The sequence below is a fragment of the Electrophorus electricus genome, chromosome 2 (assembly GCF_013358815.1).
Source record: "Electrophorus electricus isolate fEleEle1 chromosome 2, fEleEle1.pri, whole genome shotgun sequence".
Taxonomy (NCBI): Eukaryota; Metazoa; Chordata; class Actinopteri; order Gymnotiformes; family Gymnotidae; genus Electrophorus; species Electrophorus electricus.
Window position 1 is genome coordinate 30,005,957 of NC_049536.1, and position 18,257 is coordinate 30,024,213.

Below are 18,257 nucleotides of genomic sequence, written 5' to 3' on the forward strand. Positions count from 1 at the left end.
AGAATTATATTGGAAGGCTATTTATGAATCCTTCTCTGTAAACTCACATTTTATAAATTGCCGTGCTGATAATTTAAATTCTGTGATGATCTTACAAGATCTGAAGAGGTAGACAGAGCCAAAATCTTCTCGTGTAATGGCGTTAGGGACCTGAAGAGGCGCACATACCCAGAATGTTCTCGTGCCTCAGGAGCACCGTGTTGTAGATCTCTGTCTCACGGAACCAAGACTTCTCGTCTCGTGATGAGAAGATTTTCACAGCCACGTTCTCACCCTGCCACTGGCCTCTCCACACCTCGCCATAGCGCCCTTTCCCTGAGAGAGCACACGCGCGCACACACACGTATTTGAATCACAAAAGGAATCACTGAAACCAGCAAGCCAATATTTTAATGTTATGATAAAGAATTTTAAACAGAGCAACCAGCAGTAAGAACAGTACCAGTGTCTCCTGTCAGTAAAACAAAGGCTGGCCCTTACTTCGCCATACTGCTGGTCCTGCTATCCCTGCCTTTAACCAAACAGCTCTTCCCAAACATTCAAAGGAAATAAGTATTAAATTAAAATAAACTATTTGACCCCATTTTAGTAAAAACAGTTTGCTCCCTTTTAAGAAGCAAGATGATACTTTATAAGCAATAGGACACCATTTACTGTATACGTTAATCTGTAATCCGTTCATTGTGCGGTTAGAAAAAAAGTTGCTGTGTAAGACATGTGTTGGCAACGAACAGCCTGTCTCCCTTTCCTGGAGAGCTCAGTGTGTTTAAAGGGCCCCTATCATGGAATAAAGAGTTTGTCCTCACATTAATGAAATAAAGGACTGTGATTAATATCTAAATATTTTTACATTTTCAAAACACACAGTTCACTCGCCCAGACCATACAGTCCATATGTCGAATCTAAGTGGCATTTTATTTATTTTACATTTCTCTCATGTCACAAGACCAAACTTATTTACATATCTCCACCTTTTCAGTATAGACCAGCTTAGCCCCACCCATTTACCTAGTTCTCATGTCTTTCAGCTCTGGCTGTTTTTTGAACAGCAGCCAGTCAGAACAGAGCTCATTTCTCTTGTAAACATCTTAAAATCACCGTAACAGAAACAGCCTGTTTAACTCCAAGTGATGAAGAGTAGTTCAAGAATAGTCATGTAAAATGACTTGTGACTGTGTGGCTTTATTTTCCAAAAATCAGCACTGTAAGTGGACCTCAAAGAAAAATATAAATGAAAAATGTTGGATATAGTCTGGAATTTTATGCGTGTCTGTGGTCACACACTCCTTCAGAGTTTGAAGAAATGGACTGCAGGTCAAATCTTATCTTAAAGAAATGAAACAAATACTAAACAACTAATGAGAACCCATGTCTACAACTGATCAACATCAAGACAAGACAGCCTGCCCCAAAAAGTCATTAATTACTGCTTAAGAATCAAATAAGCTTGTTGAATTAGATTTAACTAATTGGTAAAAAGATTCTCCCACAGTCATACACACTCCCCCTCTATGTTTTTCACACAATAACAGAGAACATTTAGATGGTTCAGTGTGGAAACGTGTCTAAAGCTTCTCAAGGATGTGAGAAACAGAACCAGAAACGCTAATGACAGCATTTCTCAAGTGCCCAAACAACAGATGTGTGCATCCCCACTAAACAATCTGAACGCAAACGCAGCACACACACGCACATGATACCCACCTACACACTCGTTTAGGGTGATCTGTCTGGCTACCGTCCTCTGGACCAAAAAGGGCAGTCCTGAACCACTGCCCGATGTGCAAGAGTGGTCCAACAGGTCCTGGGGGGTGTAAAACACGAGCAGAAAACCTCTAAATAAAAAGTTCATATGGGAGAACGGTTAGATGACCTCTGACATAAAAGACGACAAACACACAACAGGAGGGCCCTCTGCTGGACCATCTACACCAGTAAAAGTAGTTTAGTGAGGCCTCAATTGTGCAACAGGGAAATCGCTCAGCCTGAACTTAAAAAGGCTCGTTTAAGGCAGGTGTAAAGCTGACTCCACCCATAGCCTTTTAGCCCACCAAGCCTCACTTTCTTGTATTATTACCTCATGTATGATGTTTGTAGTGTTGTAACACTCCTAAATGATATAGCATGTCCATGAACAACTGTTTTACTTAACATTTCACATGGAGTCGGTTTAAGGTAAATCAGTCTTGTCCCTTTAATAAAATAAATAAATAAATAAAAAAAAACTGCGATAATTCTAAAGCTTCTTGAACTTGACGGACATACATTTCTCTCAATATACCAATAACATGCTTATATTTCAGGACAAAGTGCAAACAATTTAAAATTCTCTTGGAATGAAATTGGAGTGGCAGGACTCATTCACAGAGTATTTACACAGTGTATGGAGCCCGATTAGATTTTCCACATCATCCTTCTTATTCATAATCCTCACACAAAAGTCATTTTCAATAGCCTGCTGCAATACCCTGACACCACCACCGGATGGAGACATCAAGCAACCACAGACATCCTACACTGCTCTCCACACATACCAGTGTGTGTGTGTGTGTGTGTGTGTGTGTGTGTGGGGGGGGGGGGTAACCACAAACAGATGTTTGCTGCATGAAGTATGGAGATTTGGAGGAGAGGAGTGTCAGCAAGAGCTCCCAAACGTTGCTCAAGATGTATGATGGTTCTAGAAGGTTCTGAAAGCTGTGTGGATTTGAATTTTTACAAAATCATAGTCACAGCCCAGATAATTTCTTCACGTGTTCCTCAGACAGCCTGCCTCAACTGTTCCTAATAATGCCTCTCTCCCCTCCTCCCCCTGTGCTGGGAAGCGCTTTGTAATTATACACAGGCAAACATTCGGCCTCACAGATTTTGGCCTCAGTTGCCAAGCACTGCACACAGCTCTTTGAAAACAACTTGAAATAGATCCAACATCAGCAACTCAAACACACCCCGCGATCTTGCAGGGGAGTGCCAGGAGCACCCGGTGAACGGGCCTCCACCGGGCCCTGGCCGGATTACGGAACGGGACCGCACGGGTCTGGAGGCAGGCTCCAGAGAGGGGAAGAGAGTGTGTTAGCGTCACCAGACAAACAGCAGGAGCCTGAAGGCCCGCCATTCAAATGAGGAGCAAACTGAGACAGAACACAGGCAGTGAGACTTACAGGGAAAAAATAGACAAGCGTGAGAGAGACCAAGGAGACCAAGAGTGAGGCAGAGAGAGGGTTAAATGGAATTTAAAAGGAGTGGCTGCGTCATCAAGGCCAATGCTTAATGCAAGAAAAAAAAAAGAATTTAAATGAATGAAATCCATATAAGATGGGAAAACTGAGCTGTAATTTAAAAGTAGTATCATAATAAATAATGAGTAGTAATAATAATGATAAATGTTTCAAAAGATGGAAAAAAAAACTGTTATACTGTTATAATGTTTGGAACAATAAATAAGAATAAGAAAAGTCTAAGCATGTATTGCTTTGTTGCAACACTTAAGACATCAGTTTCTGAAGAACACCTCTGAGAACAGAAAACAAACAGCAAGCTGCAACTAAGGGGACCAAGCACTTTTGCATTGACATGTTTAATGCGGCTCACCGCAAGAGTGCTTTCCCCAACATTGGACGCAATAAGCCCGTCGATGGTGCCATACTCGGCATCGCGAGCCGTCAGACGCTCCATCTGGTTGTGGTGAATACGGCGAAAGACCAAGATGGCCCCCATGGAAAGGAAGATGAGCACAATCACTGGAGCCACGATCACGATGGCCAAAGTTGTCACACTGTAGTTAGGGCCTTCCACCACTGAGAGAGAGATGGAGATAGATAGAGAGAGAGAGAAAAACGGGTAATTAGAGAGGCAGTTCCATTTAATGTTATATGACGGTGTCATAAATAGTTATTTTCTGAGTTGATGGTTGGTATATAAAAGGATTTAACAGATTGCTGTATTATTGCACATGGGAGAAGGAAGGAGGTTCATAAACATATATTCATTTTCAACACACAAAGCCTTAGTGTACTTTGTTGTTTGAGGACACACCCACCCACCCACACCTGCAGTGAAATTTGGGGACTTGCTAGGAGATGCAGTGATAATTAGGCATGCATGAGCCCTGGCAGAACACCACACACTGCAGATAACACTGCACCATGCACAAAGACACCCCCCCCCCACCAAAAAAATAGACAGACACACATCTTCCTTTCCAATACAGAAACTCTATGCAGCAAGAGAACACACACCGGTGGCCCGTGGAGATCCACACACAGGCACTGTGCTTCTGGGGTTAACACTGGGTGGAGTAAAGGCTCAGCGCGGACTCAGAGCAGAGCCAAGAGAAAAGCTGAGCGGAGGCTGCATGGGAGCCGAAGAGGCCCATGGAGAGCCCAGCTAAACTTTAAGGACTTGGGCGGAACATGAGCCAAGTTGTCCAAGTGATGGCTCAGTCTGGGGGGGGAGGGGTCCAGTACAGGCCACGCCGCAGATCCACACATTCATCCGCCGGACGGCAGGCTGAGCTTTTTTCTAGTCACTCGCACTCAAGACATGCCTGGGGGTTGGTTTGTTTGTTTTCAGGGGTCTGGTCAATTACGCGCACGCGCACACGCACACGCGCACGCACACGCACGCACACAGAGAGAGAGAGAGAGAAAGACAGAGACAGAGAGAGAGAAAACAGCTCTTCCCATATTCTGCGCTTTCCCCCCCTCACTCTGCACAGATCAGTTATTACTTTTACTCCCACCCATCTTCCGAACTAGTGTGACGGCGACCATCTCTGTTTAAAGGTCAAACAGAGCAGGATGAAACTGCCAAAAAACCTGTTTTCAAGAAGAGACTACAGAGCTCGCGATCGAAGATGACGGCCATTGAGGAAAACCTCACACGGTCTTGAAAGCCAGAGCAGAAACTCCTTTGTTTGTCCTCGGTCCTCTGGGAATTTCAGTTTACATGGTCATTTTACAACCAGAATATTCCTTGGTGCATTGAAAAGTGAGGATTCAATGATGCATATTTTGTCTCTCAGCTGGAATTTTGATACAAGCGTAATTATGTGCCGAGATGTGACATTTACTTTTGTAAGCAGTGGTGGCAACAGCAGCAGACTGCTGCGAGCGCTTTTTCAAAACCGGAAACTCAATACCAGATGAGTAGTGCGGACATAATATCAAAGAAAACGAAAAAGAAAACTAAAGCCACTATGCATCCGACACGTCTCCAGTTTCCCTCCAGGTAAACAGGACCCCTGAGTTAAGGCTAGGGCTTGCTGGGAGCTGGGAGGTAGCAGAGGTCTATATTGGCTGGGGGCTCCCTCAAAGCTCGCCTGGAAGCCGCTGGCCTATTTGGTGCTAAGAATATGACACCGAAGCAGCGTGTATAGAGCAGTAGCTGGGTTTTACAGCAAAGACCCAGAGCCGCTGACTGCTGAGCCAGCAGACAGCTGGCGGAAGGCCCCCATTCCCAGGAGGCATTGCTGCGTGGTCGTCTGTGTGGCAGGCCAGTGACGGAGAGAAAAGAGAATGAAGGAGAGGGGGAATGTCTGCGCGCTTCCCTCCCGAGCTGCACTCTCCAGACACGGCCCTGCGCCGCCTGCAAGACGCCTTCGAGGACCCAGCGGATGGAGGGCGCAGCAGGCGATGCTGGCAGACAGCTCGACAGCCTGCTGCACAGACGCAGCATCGCGGGGTCGGAGAGGACGGAAAGGTGAAGGACGTGGAGGGAGAGTTCTAACAGCGTCGCACAGCAGGAAAACACTCACCGCTCTAGGAAAACACCGCGTTGTCGGCGGCGACGGGAAAAGGGCAGCATACGCTTCCCTGGCTTTGTCCATGTGGTTAATAAAAAGAGCAGCGTGTGTGTGTGTGTGTGTGAGAGAGAGAGAGTGAGACAGAGAGAGAGAGAGAGAGAGAGAGAGAGAGACACACACACTACCAGCTTACAAGTATGTCAATTTTTCATCAGTAGTCTAATCAGTGAGTGGACAAACAAATATAAAATCAGTATGTGTCAAAGTGTGCGCATGTGAGCGTGCATAGCTGTGTGTGTTACCTCGCACGGGGAGAGCCACAGAGAGGTTCAGGTTGCACAGGTGAGCCTGGCAGCATTCCACGATCTGGTCGGGCGAGGGCGGGGTTTTGCAGGTCATACGGCCCTGCTCGTACACTGTGAAACAGCCCTTCTGGTACACATAGTCTCCGCCGCTCACTGTCAGGGACGAGAAACACTGCTGACCCACACACCGCTCGCCGCTCACACACGAGTGGCCCTCGCACACACACTCGTGCTCCTTAGGAAGCAGCTTGGCGTCTGCAGAAAGGGGACAGAAAGGAAAAGGTCCGTCTCCAGCAGTCTCTGCGTTGCCTAACGTAGCAAATGCTAACGAAGGTTTACTGTTGGATGACATTCGGCTGAGAGGCGTTACTGCACTGTTTTAAGAACATGAGGCTCATTTTGGTGCAATTTCTTTGGGTAAGACTGCCTTTAATATTAAGGAATCGGGCATCACTGATAAACACCACAGAATTCTTCCTCCGTGGAACTGAACCATCTTTCAAACCGCAGCCCTTGAGATGCGTATGAATGGGGCGTAAGGCCCCCCCCGGCCCACCACGCTGGAGGATTCGTAGCAGACAGAAGCAGCAGGGCTGCACGAGTGCGACAGCAGCGCGCTGCGCAATCACTCGGCGCGATACTGAGATGGCAATTAACAGTAGTGACTGACAGCGATTGGAAAACGCTTTTACACAGTCGCTGTGCACTTCGCAGAAATGCCAACAACGGGCGACGCGCTGGAGAAAGCTACGAGGCCAGAACAGTGGTCACCCCTGATCTCGCCCATCTGCAGAGCGCAGCGCCATCTCCAAGACTGAAGATTCCGTTCAGCTAGACGCAATTCAGTGGGTCAGAGCAGTTCCGCAGGAAAGCCAGGCTGCAGCGTGAGCACCAGTGACCACTCACACGCACCATACGCAGAGTCCCGTGCTCCCCTGCCGCCCTCAAGGGGAGTCGGGCTGTCTATAAATGCATGCGAATGCTAGTGATGCATCATGTACTAAATGATTACAAAATAAGTACCAAACTAAATGCATTATCTTTCAGGATGAATTAAGCCAGATTAATTAGTTTAACTGATAACTAACGACACAGAAGACTCATTTCAATAATGTCTAACTGTACACCCCTAACAAGCAGTACCAATAAACGGTGTGACCTGAATCCAGTCCCCTTCACCTCTGGTGGGTGGTTCCAAGGTGATGTTGGCATTACACAGGTATCCTGTGCAACATCTGACAAAGCGGTCAGGCGACGTGGACGTGTCGCAGTTGGCCCCACCCCACTGGGAGGCGGAGTAACAGCCCTTGCGGTGCTGCAGGTTCCCAGCAGTCAACGTTACGGAGGAGAAGCACTGCTCTCCGACACAGAGCCCGCTGCTTGCACACTCCACTCCCTCGCACGCACACTCGTGTTGCGTGGAGATCGCAGCCATGTCCAAGTCTGGAGAGAACACAAGCATTTAGATTAGTGCTTCCGCAACGCCACACCTGGAGAAACATAGGACTTGGCTCACGGGCTAACCAAAACATTCCTTATGATCCCCTAGGCGAGTTCGCTCAAGTGCGTTACAGCTCGGGTGTGTTATTGTAACTCAGAACATTAAATGTGTCGACAGTGTAGAAGTAATAACGTTTGGACCTTAAAGGGTTCTTAGGAAATAAGGGCCAGTGAGTCACAACACAGTAAATACAAGGCAATGGGAGGTCACCAAAGGCCATATAGTATTTTCATATAAAATACATCCATTAGCTCTACAGTCACTGTCTGCTATGAAAGGGTACAGATGAACATGAGAAAAATTTCTAATGAATTTCATTCCCAGACGAAGGCCTCTACACTGCACAATATAATTAGTTGAGTTGACTTGAGTGGTTAATGGAACACGAATGGACTCATCTGAGCCCTGTCACCATATCCTGCCTCCCACTGTTTGATAATGTTAGTCATTGCAGGGGTGTGTGTGTGTGTGTGTGGGTGGAACAGGACCAGAAGGGGGCCAGTGAATTAGACCTCACACAGTGGTGACTGTGTTATTGGAAAGCTGCACTGAGACAGAGCTTGAGATTCAACAATCAGTAAAGAGCAACCAGGGCAAAGATCTTTGAAACAGTGGCCAGTGAGTGGAAAATCACTGATGAGGACAGGGTACAGAGCTTTCTTTAAGCCTGTGGGGCACCCAGAGTGGCCTTCAAATAAAGGACCCACATATCAAAGCTGGGAAATGAAAAGGTTTTTAAAGTCACAGTGCATCTCTAATTCAGACTGGGAGAATCACCTGGGCTTGGCATCTCCACTGTAACGTTGCTGTTGCACAGTGTTCCCTGGCAGCACTGTACCATGACGCCAGTTGCCTGCAGGGAGCTTCCGCACTGGTCTGCCCCTTCCTCTGTACCCACAATGCACCCCTTCTGGTGGAGGACTGTCCCGTTCCGGAGCGAGAGAGAGGAGAAGCACTGCGCTCCAAAGCAGTGGCTGCTACTGCCACATGACGGCCCATCACACACACATTCAAAGACACTCGCACTGGCTTTACCTGTAAAGGAAACACACACGCACAAGTGAACAGCATGAACCAGGCCTCAGTGCAGTAAAACAAAAGTGCTTGGCATCGATTGCACAAAGACGCTCTCCCAGTGGGAGCACGTGGCAGCACACAGCAGGAGAGAGCAGCAGGATGGGGGGAGGAGGCGGGGCTAAAGGAGAGAAAGAGGCGGTGCAATACGCCCAGTCATCCCCCAGCTTGGAAAAGCAACCAGTGCAGGTGTGACAAACTAGATGACACACAGGAAGGGTGAGGGTGTGCTTGAACAAGGAGGATACAAACCAACTCACACCCCCACCAACACACACACACACACACACACACACAGTCTGAGAACGGCCCTTGAGAGGCTGACTGTGCTTGGTTACTGTGTGCATATACGTTAATGAATAGTGTTTTACAGATAAGAGAAGCTCTGTGCAAGTTTTACCTGCCAGACTGGCTGCTGCTAAAACCCCCAAGACCACAAGCAGGAGAGCCATCATGCCAGCTGCCTTCACAGACCTTGGAACAAACACAGAGAAAGAAAATCAGCATGACCATAAACTACAAATCACACAGCACAAGAGATTTCCACCAAAATGAGCCATATCATCATTACTTCCCGCCATGTATGCAATGAAAAGGTAACCCACTTTAAAATGGTAAGCCGTATTCATCCAACTTAAGGTTGAACAATAAAAGTGCGTAGCTGCAAAACACACACCCATCCCACACACACGCGCGCGCACCCGCCTCCCCGACACACGCACACTCCCCACACAGACATAACCAAGACAACCTCCTACTGCTCACCAGAAAAAAGTGATAGGATTCTTAGAGCACAGCAGAGAGGAGAGAGAGAGAGAGAGAGAGAGAGAGAGAGAGAGGGATTAGCGGAGGTGAGGACAGGGTGAGAGACAGAGGCGTCAGGTCACCGCTCTTCCCCGGCTGGCCACAGAGGCAGCTCCAAGTTTCAAATCCTCAAATAAAGTGGGTCTCATGCCTCCCCTGTTGTCCTGGCAACAAGGCACTGAGTGGCAAGCAGTGAGAAGACTGGTGCGCTCCTATTGGCTATTAGGACGAGAGCAAGAGAGAGAGAGAGAGAACGAGCGAGCACACGAGAGGGGGCTGCCTGACAGAAAGAGAGGAGAAGCCAGACATGAAAGAAGGCGGCGGAGGAGAGGAGGGGTGGAGGCGCACAGCAGGAAGGACGAGGGTTTCAGAGGCAGACAGACGACCGGCCTCTAGCGCACCCACACTCCTCTCTGCTCCCCAAAGTCTGCCCACTCACAAGTGCCAGGGGATAACTGCCTGCATCCAAAACAACCATTTAGTCTGCACAGTGTGTACGAACGCACACAAACAGCAATGCAGCCCTCAACAATCAACGCCATTATCATCATCATCATCATCATCATCGTCATCCTGCAATGTGATGAAATGCTAACACCACAACAGCTCTGCCTGGGGCCTCGTTATTCCTCACAAACCACTTACACTCATCTAGTTTGTGTCTGTGTGCGCATGTGTCTTGTTCTCTCTGTTAATGACTCTGTGTGTGTGTGTGTGTCTGTCTATCTGTCTGTCTCAGAGCGTGCGTGCACACGTGTGCTTTTGTGCTGCCTGGATGGTCCCAGATATAAAAACATTCGCGTTCTGCTAGCATTAGCCTATTGGCGCAGTGTGTGTACTGTGCACTCTGTCACAGACCACATGCTCTTCCTTTAATCAGGGCACGCGTGCGCGCACACACGGTCGCCCTTGGCAGCAGACGCAGGGGCAAACGGAGGGCAAACGGAGGGTAGACCGAGGGCGTTGAGGGGCTGAGAGGGGTGAGTGAGGGGGCAGTAGAGTAGAGAATCAGGCGGGAATTCACCAGAGCGGAGCAGGAGTAGTGCCACACGGGGGTGGGGGGGGTTCTGCTTTCAATTAGACAAATTAATACTGCTGGGGATTTCCTGAAATTATCCCGAGCACTGCAGAGGAGAATGAAGACTGATAGCAGTCAGTGACCCGAATTTTCATACATTCCCTGGACTTACTGGGCGACACAATGCATCACACATTAGCTTAATTCTTATTAGGCAGGTGGATGCTGCCATACGGCAACATTAAAGACTCAAGCGTTGGGCATTTCACATAAATGTGCAGAACCAGTATCCCAGCAGGACAGATTTACACACTCATAACATCTTCTTAACCCAAACAGCAGTTTCAGTTGAGACTGCGTCCAAGCCCAGTAACACTAATTGCTACTGAATCCGCGCTGAATCAAGCTGAATCCATTAACCAATCAAATGCTTTTTAAGAACAAACATCCGACAAACAGCACTTCATCCGACATTCCTAAAAGACAAGGGTATCCAACCCACCCACTCACATTGTGTGTGTGTACATTGCGCACATGCCTCACACACAGAATGTAAGGCTGCATCGTGTTGTAATGTAAGCCTTCATGTCATTTCTCTTTAGGCCTTGATGAAGGATGAATCCCCAGACTTCAACAGGTGGGAACTATGGCCATGGTTACTGACAACACACCATAATCTAAAAGAGAGAACGTCACCGGTCAGGCTCGTGTTCTGTCGAGCCGAGACGGTTCCCACAGAACTGGGCCAGCCTGCCCCCGCAGCTCATGTGTCACGGGCGAGCTGCTCCCCACCTCGACCCCCCGCGGGGCTTCCACGGGGCCTGTACAGCCAGCAGCTAGCTGGGCACCGCCACCACAGACCCAGATGGAATCAAATCATCGCTGCGGTCTGTCCGGAATCAAGACGGACGTGCGGCGTTCCGCGACACCGCCGCCGTCCTCGTCCAAGCGCATGCAGCGTGCATTGCTGAATTCCTCGTGCCTTCCAAAAAATACGTCTCCTGCCATACGTGGAGTGTGAAATGTGAAAGCATCAAACTGGAAGGACAGAGTCATGTCCCAGAGGAGGCGCGCGGAGGGGACGTCTCCGTCGGCTCCAGCACAGCGGAGGCCTCTCGGCGCGCTCAGCCTGTCCGCCCTCATTTGGCTCGTGCGCTCCTTTTACCTCCCTCTTTGTTCCTCTCGTGGGTTTTCCCCTCCTTTTCATATTACGCTCTCATTTCTCCTGCCCCCCTCAGTTTATTTCTCACATCAGCCTCCTTAGTCTCCTTCTTCCAAGCCTCCCACTGCATTTGTCTCATCGGTTTCTCCTCACCCCCTGGTTTTCATCTCTCTTCTGCCACCTCTCCCACCCCTTCTCTTTTTCCAGTATTCGGGTTCATTTCTTTCCCTCCCTGCCTCCCCTCTCCGCTACTCCCCCGCTCCCTCGCCCTCCCTCCGTGCGGCTCTGCCAGGTCAGGTGATGGGCTGACCCCGTAGGCCTGTATCCCCCTTGCACCTGCTTCTCCTCCATCTGCCATCGGCGTGGCGCAGTCCCGCTCACGGCAGGGAGAGGAGCCAAGGGACTGGTCAAACCCCAGCGGCTGTGCGAGGGAACCATGCGGGCCCCGCCGCTCCGGCAGCCAGACCAGGTTACAGGCAGAGCGGCTCAAGGCTCCCGAAGGATTTCGCCACGCCGTTGGCCTGACAACAATCAGAACAGGGATATCCTTCCAGAAGCTCATAACCAACTCAACCCAGGCCGTGACACCACACTGATGCTCTGTTCATTCTCCAAAACACATTACATTACAGTCCCACAAACTGACATGCCAACACCAGCTCACCGAGAATCCTGGCTCCTCGTCAACCAGTTTCAAGTTAGCATTAGATTATAATTAGCATATAGCTAGCTAGTACACCCAAGCGCATCGATATTTCCTAGATTTCAACAACAAACTATTAATAAACCATGCAGGAATAACAATGTGTGATTAATTCCATTTCATAATGTAAATATTGTATGATTTCCAAAAAGGACTGAATAAAGGTCTTTCTGTACCAATCCATTGTGACTGAGAAGACAGGACTTAGATTTGACTTACCCAAATAAACCTTTAACACTCATCCCTCCCGGAGATGCTGAGTCATCGAACACTCATCCACACACACACACACACACACACAGCCAGAGCAAGAGAGAGAATGTTGCATAGGGGAATAGGAAGACTAAAGTAAAGAACGAGAGGACCCACGGAAGGATGAGAGCGAGAAGAGAGTGAGACGAGAGCGAGACTGTGCATACGGGGGGGTGACCCAGAAGAACGTGAGACAGAAGGGAGTAAAACTGGGGAGGTGGAGAGGAGAAATCTGCCTGGCATCCTGCACCGTGAAAGAGTGAAGCTCTCCCCTGCTGTAATTAGCAGGAGGCAGGGAGAGAGAGAGGGACAGCCAAAGCCAACACGCAAAGCTCTCGCAAACAGACTTGAGACAGACTCTCTCTCTCTCTCTCTCTCTCTCTCTCTCTCTCTCTCTCTCTCTCTCTCGCTCGCTCTCTCCCCCCTTCTGAGTCAGCAGCGCTCAGCCACGGAGCATGCACGCACGCTCGCTCACACACAGCACTTCTAAATCACGCTATGCAAATGCAGTGCCATTATTCTACACGCCAGTGCACGAGGCGAGGACGCCGAACTAGCGTCCAGACCATACTCATACACTTCTGTCTCTTCAAATGCACACCGCAGCTTTAACATTCTACGAAGTTTATTAGGAAAAAATAAACAAATATTTGTAATTTGCCTTGTGATAATATGCTTCAAGGACAAAAATAAACGTACATGGTAACACAAAGCAGTTTAAGCAGATCAAATCTTTTCTCCAAGGTGTCCTCCGGTAGCTGAATAAAGAGCGGAGACCCTCGATGTGAAGCAGAGGCCTGTGGCTGCTGCACTCACGGCACCCGTCTCCCAGTGAGTCACGGCTTGGCTTTCTTTCCTCCGCTCCTCATGCATTTCGTCGTTATTTGTTCTGGCAGGCCCCGACGTTAGCGCCATGTGGGCCACCATTTAGGGACATCAGCAGAGCGCCAGTGTGTCACCGTTGAACAAACACAATCCAAGAGATAGAAAGAAATAAATAACAACAACATAGCATCTGATGTGTGTGAGGCACAGTGTGCAGGCTTGTGTTAATGTTTAAAAAAAAAAAGGGCCAATAACAGCTCTAACTAATTACAGGCTAAACGTGTGTGTGTGTGTGTGCGCACACATGCCACCATCAGCTTAAATCTGTTTATGTGGTGAAAAAGAGACATTAACCCGAAGGCCCCACCCTAGCCTGAGAGCTTTGTATTCGGTAGATCAGGTAGATCTCCCATGCCTTTAGGGCACAAAGAGACCTATGTGGCAGTCTACCCACTCTTGACAGTGTAGTCTTTGCCTAGTACATTCATTACATAGTGGCATTCACAGCCAAAGCAATGTAATCAAATGCTAATGCCCCCTCATTCTCTTTCAGTAATGTGCTCAGAGCTGTCAACTGAGGCTTTGGGAGGTTTAGGTGGGTGGCACACACACACACACACACACACACACACACACACACACACACACACACACACACACACACACACACACACACACACACACACACACACACACACACACACACACACACACACACACACACACACACACACACACACACACACACTCTCGCTGAGACATATGTAGGTTAATTACAAGTGTATTTTCGTGTGTTTATACACATACAAACACCCCACATATATACACACACACACACACACCACCATACATATGCACACATCTTCCACACACAACCCTACATGTCCCTTCACACACACACACACTCCCCCACCCAAAGTCCTCCCCTACACACATCCCTCCCACACACACACACACACACACCTTACACAGTCACATCATTCATACACTTTCCATTCTCTCCCCATAGCATTAAAAACAAATGCACCAGATGCTTGCAGATACACACAAAGCTTCAGAGCTGCTGTTCTGAGACACAAAAGAACCTTTTCTTCTCCATCTCTCTCTGTTCAGGAGACATTTGAAGATCCTCAGTCTGGAATTGAGCCAAGCTAAAATGACCCCCTCCCCCTTTCAACGAGGATTTGCTCTCAACACAAAGCGGCAGAGTCCAGTTAGCTGCGAAGCAAGAACAATGCCAGACGGACCCGGCATTTCAGCGCCGTGTCATGCCGTAACACCATCAAGTGAGGACATGCTGACATTATGGAAATGACTCTCAGACATCCCAAAAGAACAACACACAACAGCCCACTTAGATCAGACTGACCTCAGGACACAGTGGCTCGGAAATCAGGCAGGGTGGGGGAAAAAGAGGTGGGGCCAATCTTGAGGTACGACACACTGAACAGACCTGAGGTGCGTCAGAGCTGACTTGCTGGGCTCAGCGTGGCATTCCTTAATACCTGGAAAGAGTGAACGACCTGCTTTTCAGAGCATGGGCCAAGATAACAGCCTAATACTATCTGTGCCCTTGTATCATCCGTCACACGGGGCCCACTTGAGTATCCCAATTAGTAGCAAAATGGCTTGACGCATGCACGCTTTAATGTGCATGTTGGAAAAGCCTCCAGAGGAGTGTGTGGGTATGAGTGGTCATCATCACATTCAAAAGCCGCCGGTCAAAATCCAGCCTGGACTTCCAACCCTTCGAGCTTCAAGCACGGCCGGAATGGAAATGTCGTCCTTCTCTTGTCCAGCAGCCGGACGGACACGTCATCCTTCTCTGTCCAGCACCCAGCTGGTGGAATGGACTGCCACTGGCTCTCCGAACAGCAAAGTCCTTCAACAACTTCAAATTCCTACTGAAGACTCATCTGTTTGAAATGTACTTGAATGTCTGTAATCCTGCACTTTTGAATTGGTCTTATGTTTTGTCATTGAAATAAATTTCAAGTCTTGTACTTTATAACACTGTATAAATCTGTACTACATCTCTCAGTGTAGATTTCAGCACTGACTCTTGTTTCTGGTAGTCTCTCACTCTAAGGGTATTTTTGGTATGTAACCCATCTGTAGTAGGTAAGTAAACGTAAATGATCAGGATGGCTGGATCCCACCATAAAAGTCATAAACAAGTTCTGGAATTTGTCTGCGTAGAGAGTCAGTCACCACTGCCGCATAGCAATTTCACCCACAACAAAGAATATAGTAAATACTGAATATTTCCAAATTGCCTAGAATATTAAAAGATCAAAAGAACCATCTACAAGGACAAGATGAACTTCACAAACACAAAAACCTAAAATTGTATTCAAACTTCCATCTCAAAGGAAATGCTGTTTTCGAAACAAACTCACTTATTCAATTATTGATTTCTTTCAAGATTACACAATCGGTCCACTTTGTGACAAGTAATCAAGAAAGGAGAAAAAGCAGCAGAAAGGGTTAGTCTCCACGCCGCTGTTCCTGAAAATGCTCCTGTGCAAGAGTCAGTACCACCAACTCCACTGCTGCCCTGTTCAGTAATTAACAGGGGCTCCACTTCAGGCCCAGCTCTCATGCGGTCAGCTGCTAGGCAGCTGGGGACACAGCAGTCCATGTGAATGCGTTTGTAGGCTGCCAAAAGTGGGCCAAAAACAACATACTCAGTGTTTCGTTACTGTGTGAATCCATGAGATGGCTAGCCTAACCTCTGGACCCTTGGCATCAAAGCCCAGTCAAACACACTCTGAATGCCTTTGGCTTCAGTTAGCTTGCAGTGGAATGCACACACATTCTTTCAGCAACCGAAAGAAAATCTTATTTTTTTTTTTTGACTGAAGACAGAGGTGAAGAAAGGTGGTGTGTCAAGGAGACCTCAGGAACATGCTCTTCAGTCAGAGCTGCACGCTCGGACACTTCACATAACACGGGTGTCTTCTGAAACTCCTGACTGACTGGATCGATGAGGAGCCTATGCGCGCCGGCTCGCTCTGATGGCGAAGGACCGCTCAGAGTCCTGACCACGTCCCAGACCAGCAAAAAAAAGACAACCTGAATCATTGCTATCGATTAACTGCCCCTCGGAAAGAAAGTGATCTTCACATCTTGGGGAGATTTTGGCAAGACAGCCGCGATGGTGCCGTGACCCCCATCCCCGCGGCGACGTCAGATGGTCTCCCTGTAGAGTTTCCGTGCCTGTCCTGGGCGCCACAATGTCCCGCAGTGTGTCATCTTTGCAGCTGGATCTTCTGAACAGTCTCCCTCTCACTCACTCTCCTTGCTACAACAAACGTGTAGAGTAAACGGCATCCACTGCGGTGTCACAACGACCCACATACTGTGCGGCGCCTCTCGGTGCAGCTGAGCCGAGATCTCGAGCGTCTCGAGCTGGAACCGGAACATGTCAGTGGCGTCCCCTCCACAGCTTTATGCCCTGAATAGGGTCCCTGGAGCAGTGATCTTCAACCTGGCTCCTGGAGAGCTGCGCTCGTTCTGAGTTTAGCTGCAGCCTACATCCAGCACAACCGAGTTAGTCAATCTAAGAGCCACATAGATATTAAATCACCTGTAATGGTCATGTTCAGCCAGAGCCAAAAGGTCGCAAGAAGGCGGAGCTCCAGCTCCAGAGTTGATAGCACCGCACAGCGGCAGCACAGGAGTGCTGCATTAGTCCTCCCTTAGGGTCTAGACCCTCCCCATCGGAGGGTCCACACATTTCCCCATTCCCACACTCACCCCCAGGTGCATTAAGCCAGTCTCCAAGCACTCTCCTGGAGAAGATCTAAACCTTGCAGGTGCAGCATTAATCAACCTGAAAACCCTTCAAGCACGAAGTACTTAGTAACAATCTAATGAAGGTAGCAATTGTAGGGATACTAGTGACACTGGTCTCCCCCCCCCAAGGTCAACGAGGCTTTTTATTTACCGTAAACAAAGTCTGCTGCGCTGTAATACTTTGTATAGCAATATCCAAGTCATCTGCCATAGAATTACAATGGTAACACGGATGTGACTCATGCAAGCCCTTCACGTACACAGAGTCTGTTTAATGTCCCAAAGCCCACTGGATTAGGACCGTTGTTTAGATTTGAAGGCTGGTGTAGTCCACTGATGCACATGACGCAGCAAACCGCTGCTCTGATTCCTAGACAAGCGTAAGCGCTCTCTGCTGCTGATGCATGCTTCAAACTTGCACAGCACTACAGGAATCTTCTCAACAGGTTCAGTACCAGTCCAAATCTCAGACGCGCCTGACAATGTATGGTGTTCAAAACTTTTAAATGGATTTTAATCTAATTGTCTATGCTCAAATTCGTTTACAAGATAAATATAGTTAAACCCAATACAAGACTTGTTTTCCAATGCAAAAAATATGCAAAAAACAAAAAAAATAAATAAATGAAAACCTCAAAACACACGCCATTGTCATTCCAAATTTTAGACCCCCTCCCTACAACTGCACAGTACACGTCCGAATTTCTTCAAGACAGTCAGTATGTGTTTAACAGCATAATCATCATGTGTAATTTCATTGTTTTGATATCGTCCCCATTTTTTCTAAAATGTAGAAAATAAAATCAGACAAACAGCAGGCGTGTCCAAACTTTTGAGGGGTAGCGTGTCTTTTCAGCGGATTGCAGGGGCTGGTCCTTTCTAACCAGTGCTTTATTCTCATTAAATGTTTCCAAGCTTAACAAAAACCTCTTTGGTTTGAGACTTCAACAATTCTGCAGAGAACATGAGTCACAGAACCGTTACACGCTAGCACATGTCACAACACAATGGCTAATGACAACATATGGCTAGAGTGAAAAACGTGAGAGCAGAGAGCAAAGCTAGTGGGGAAAT

The 18,257-nt window shown here is 48.0% G+C and overlaps 1 protein-coding gene across 3 annotated transcripts in view; it reads right to left on the minus strand.

Moving 5' to 3' along the window:
• The window catches only part of LOC113574636 (activin receptor type-1), a 31,454-nt gene that overhangs the window by 7,593 nt on the left and 5,604 nt on the right, over positions 1-18,257 (minus strand). The window contains exons 1-8 of one of the 3 annotated variants that reach the window (XM_027005685.2): positions 12,528-12,673; positions 9,022-9,095; positions 8,325-8,582; positions 7,190-7,489; positions 6,044-6,301; positions 3,590-3,795; positions 1,706-1,805; positions 169-315 (exon numbers count right to left, since the gene is read on the minus strand). In XM_027005685.2, the coding sequence (XP_026861486.2) occupies positions 169-315; positions 1,706-1,805; positions 3,590-3,795; positions 6,044-6,301; positions 7,190-7,489; positions 8,325-8,582; positions 9,022-9,095; positions 12,528-12,550 (1,366 nt within the window). In that variant the 5' untranslated portion in view covers positions 12,551-12,673. Of the gene's footprint in view, positions 1-168; positions 316-1,705; positions 1,806-3,589; positions 3,796-6,043; positions 6,302-7,189; positions 7,490-8,324; positions 8,583-9,021; positions 9,096-12,527; positions 12,674-18,257 lie in introns of those variants that run through there. The other 2 variants (XM_027005686.2, XM_027005687.2) reach the window with 2 other exon arrangements.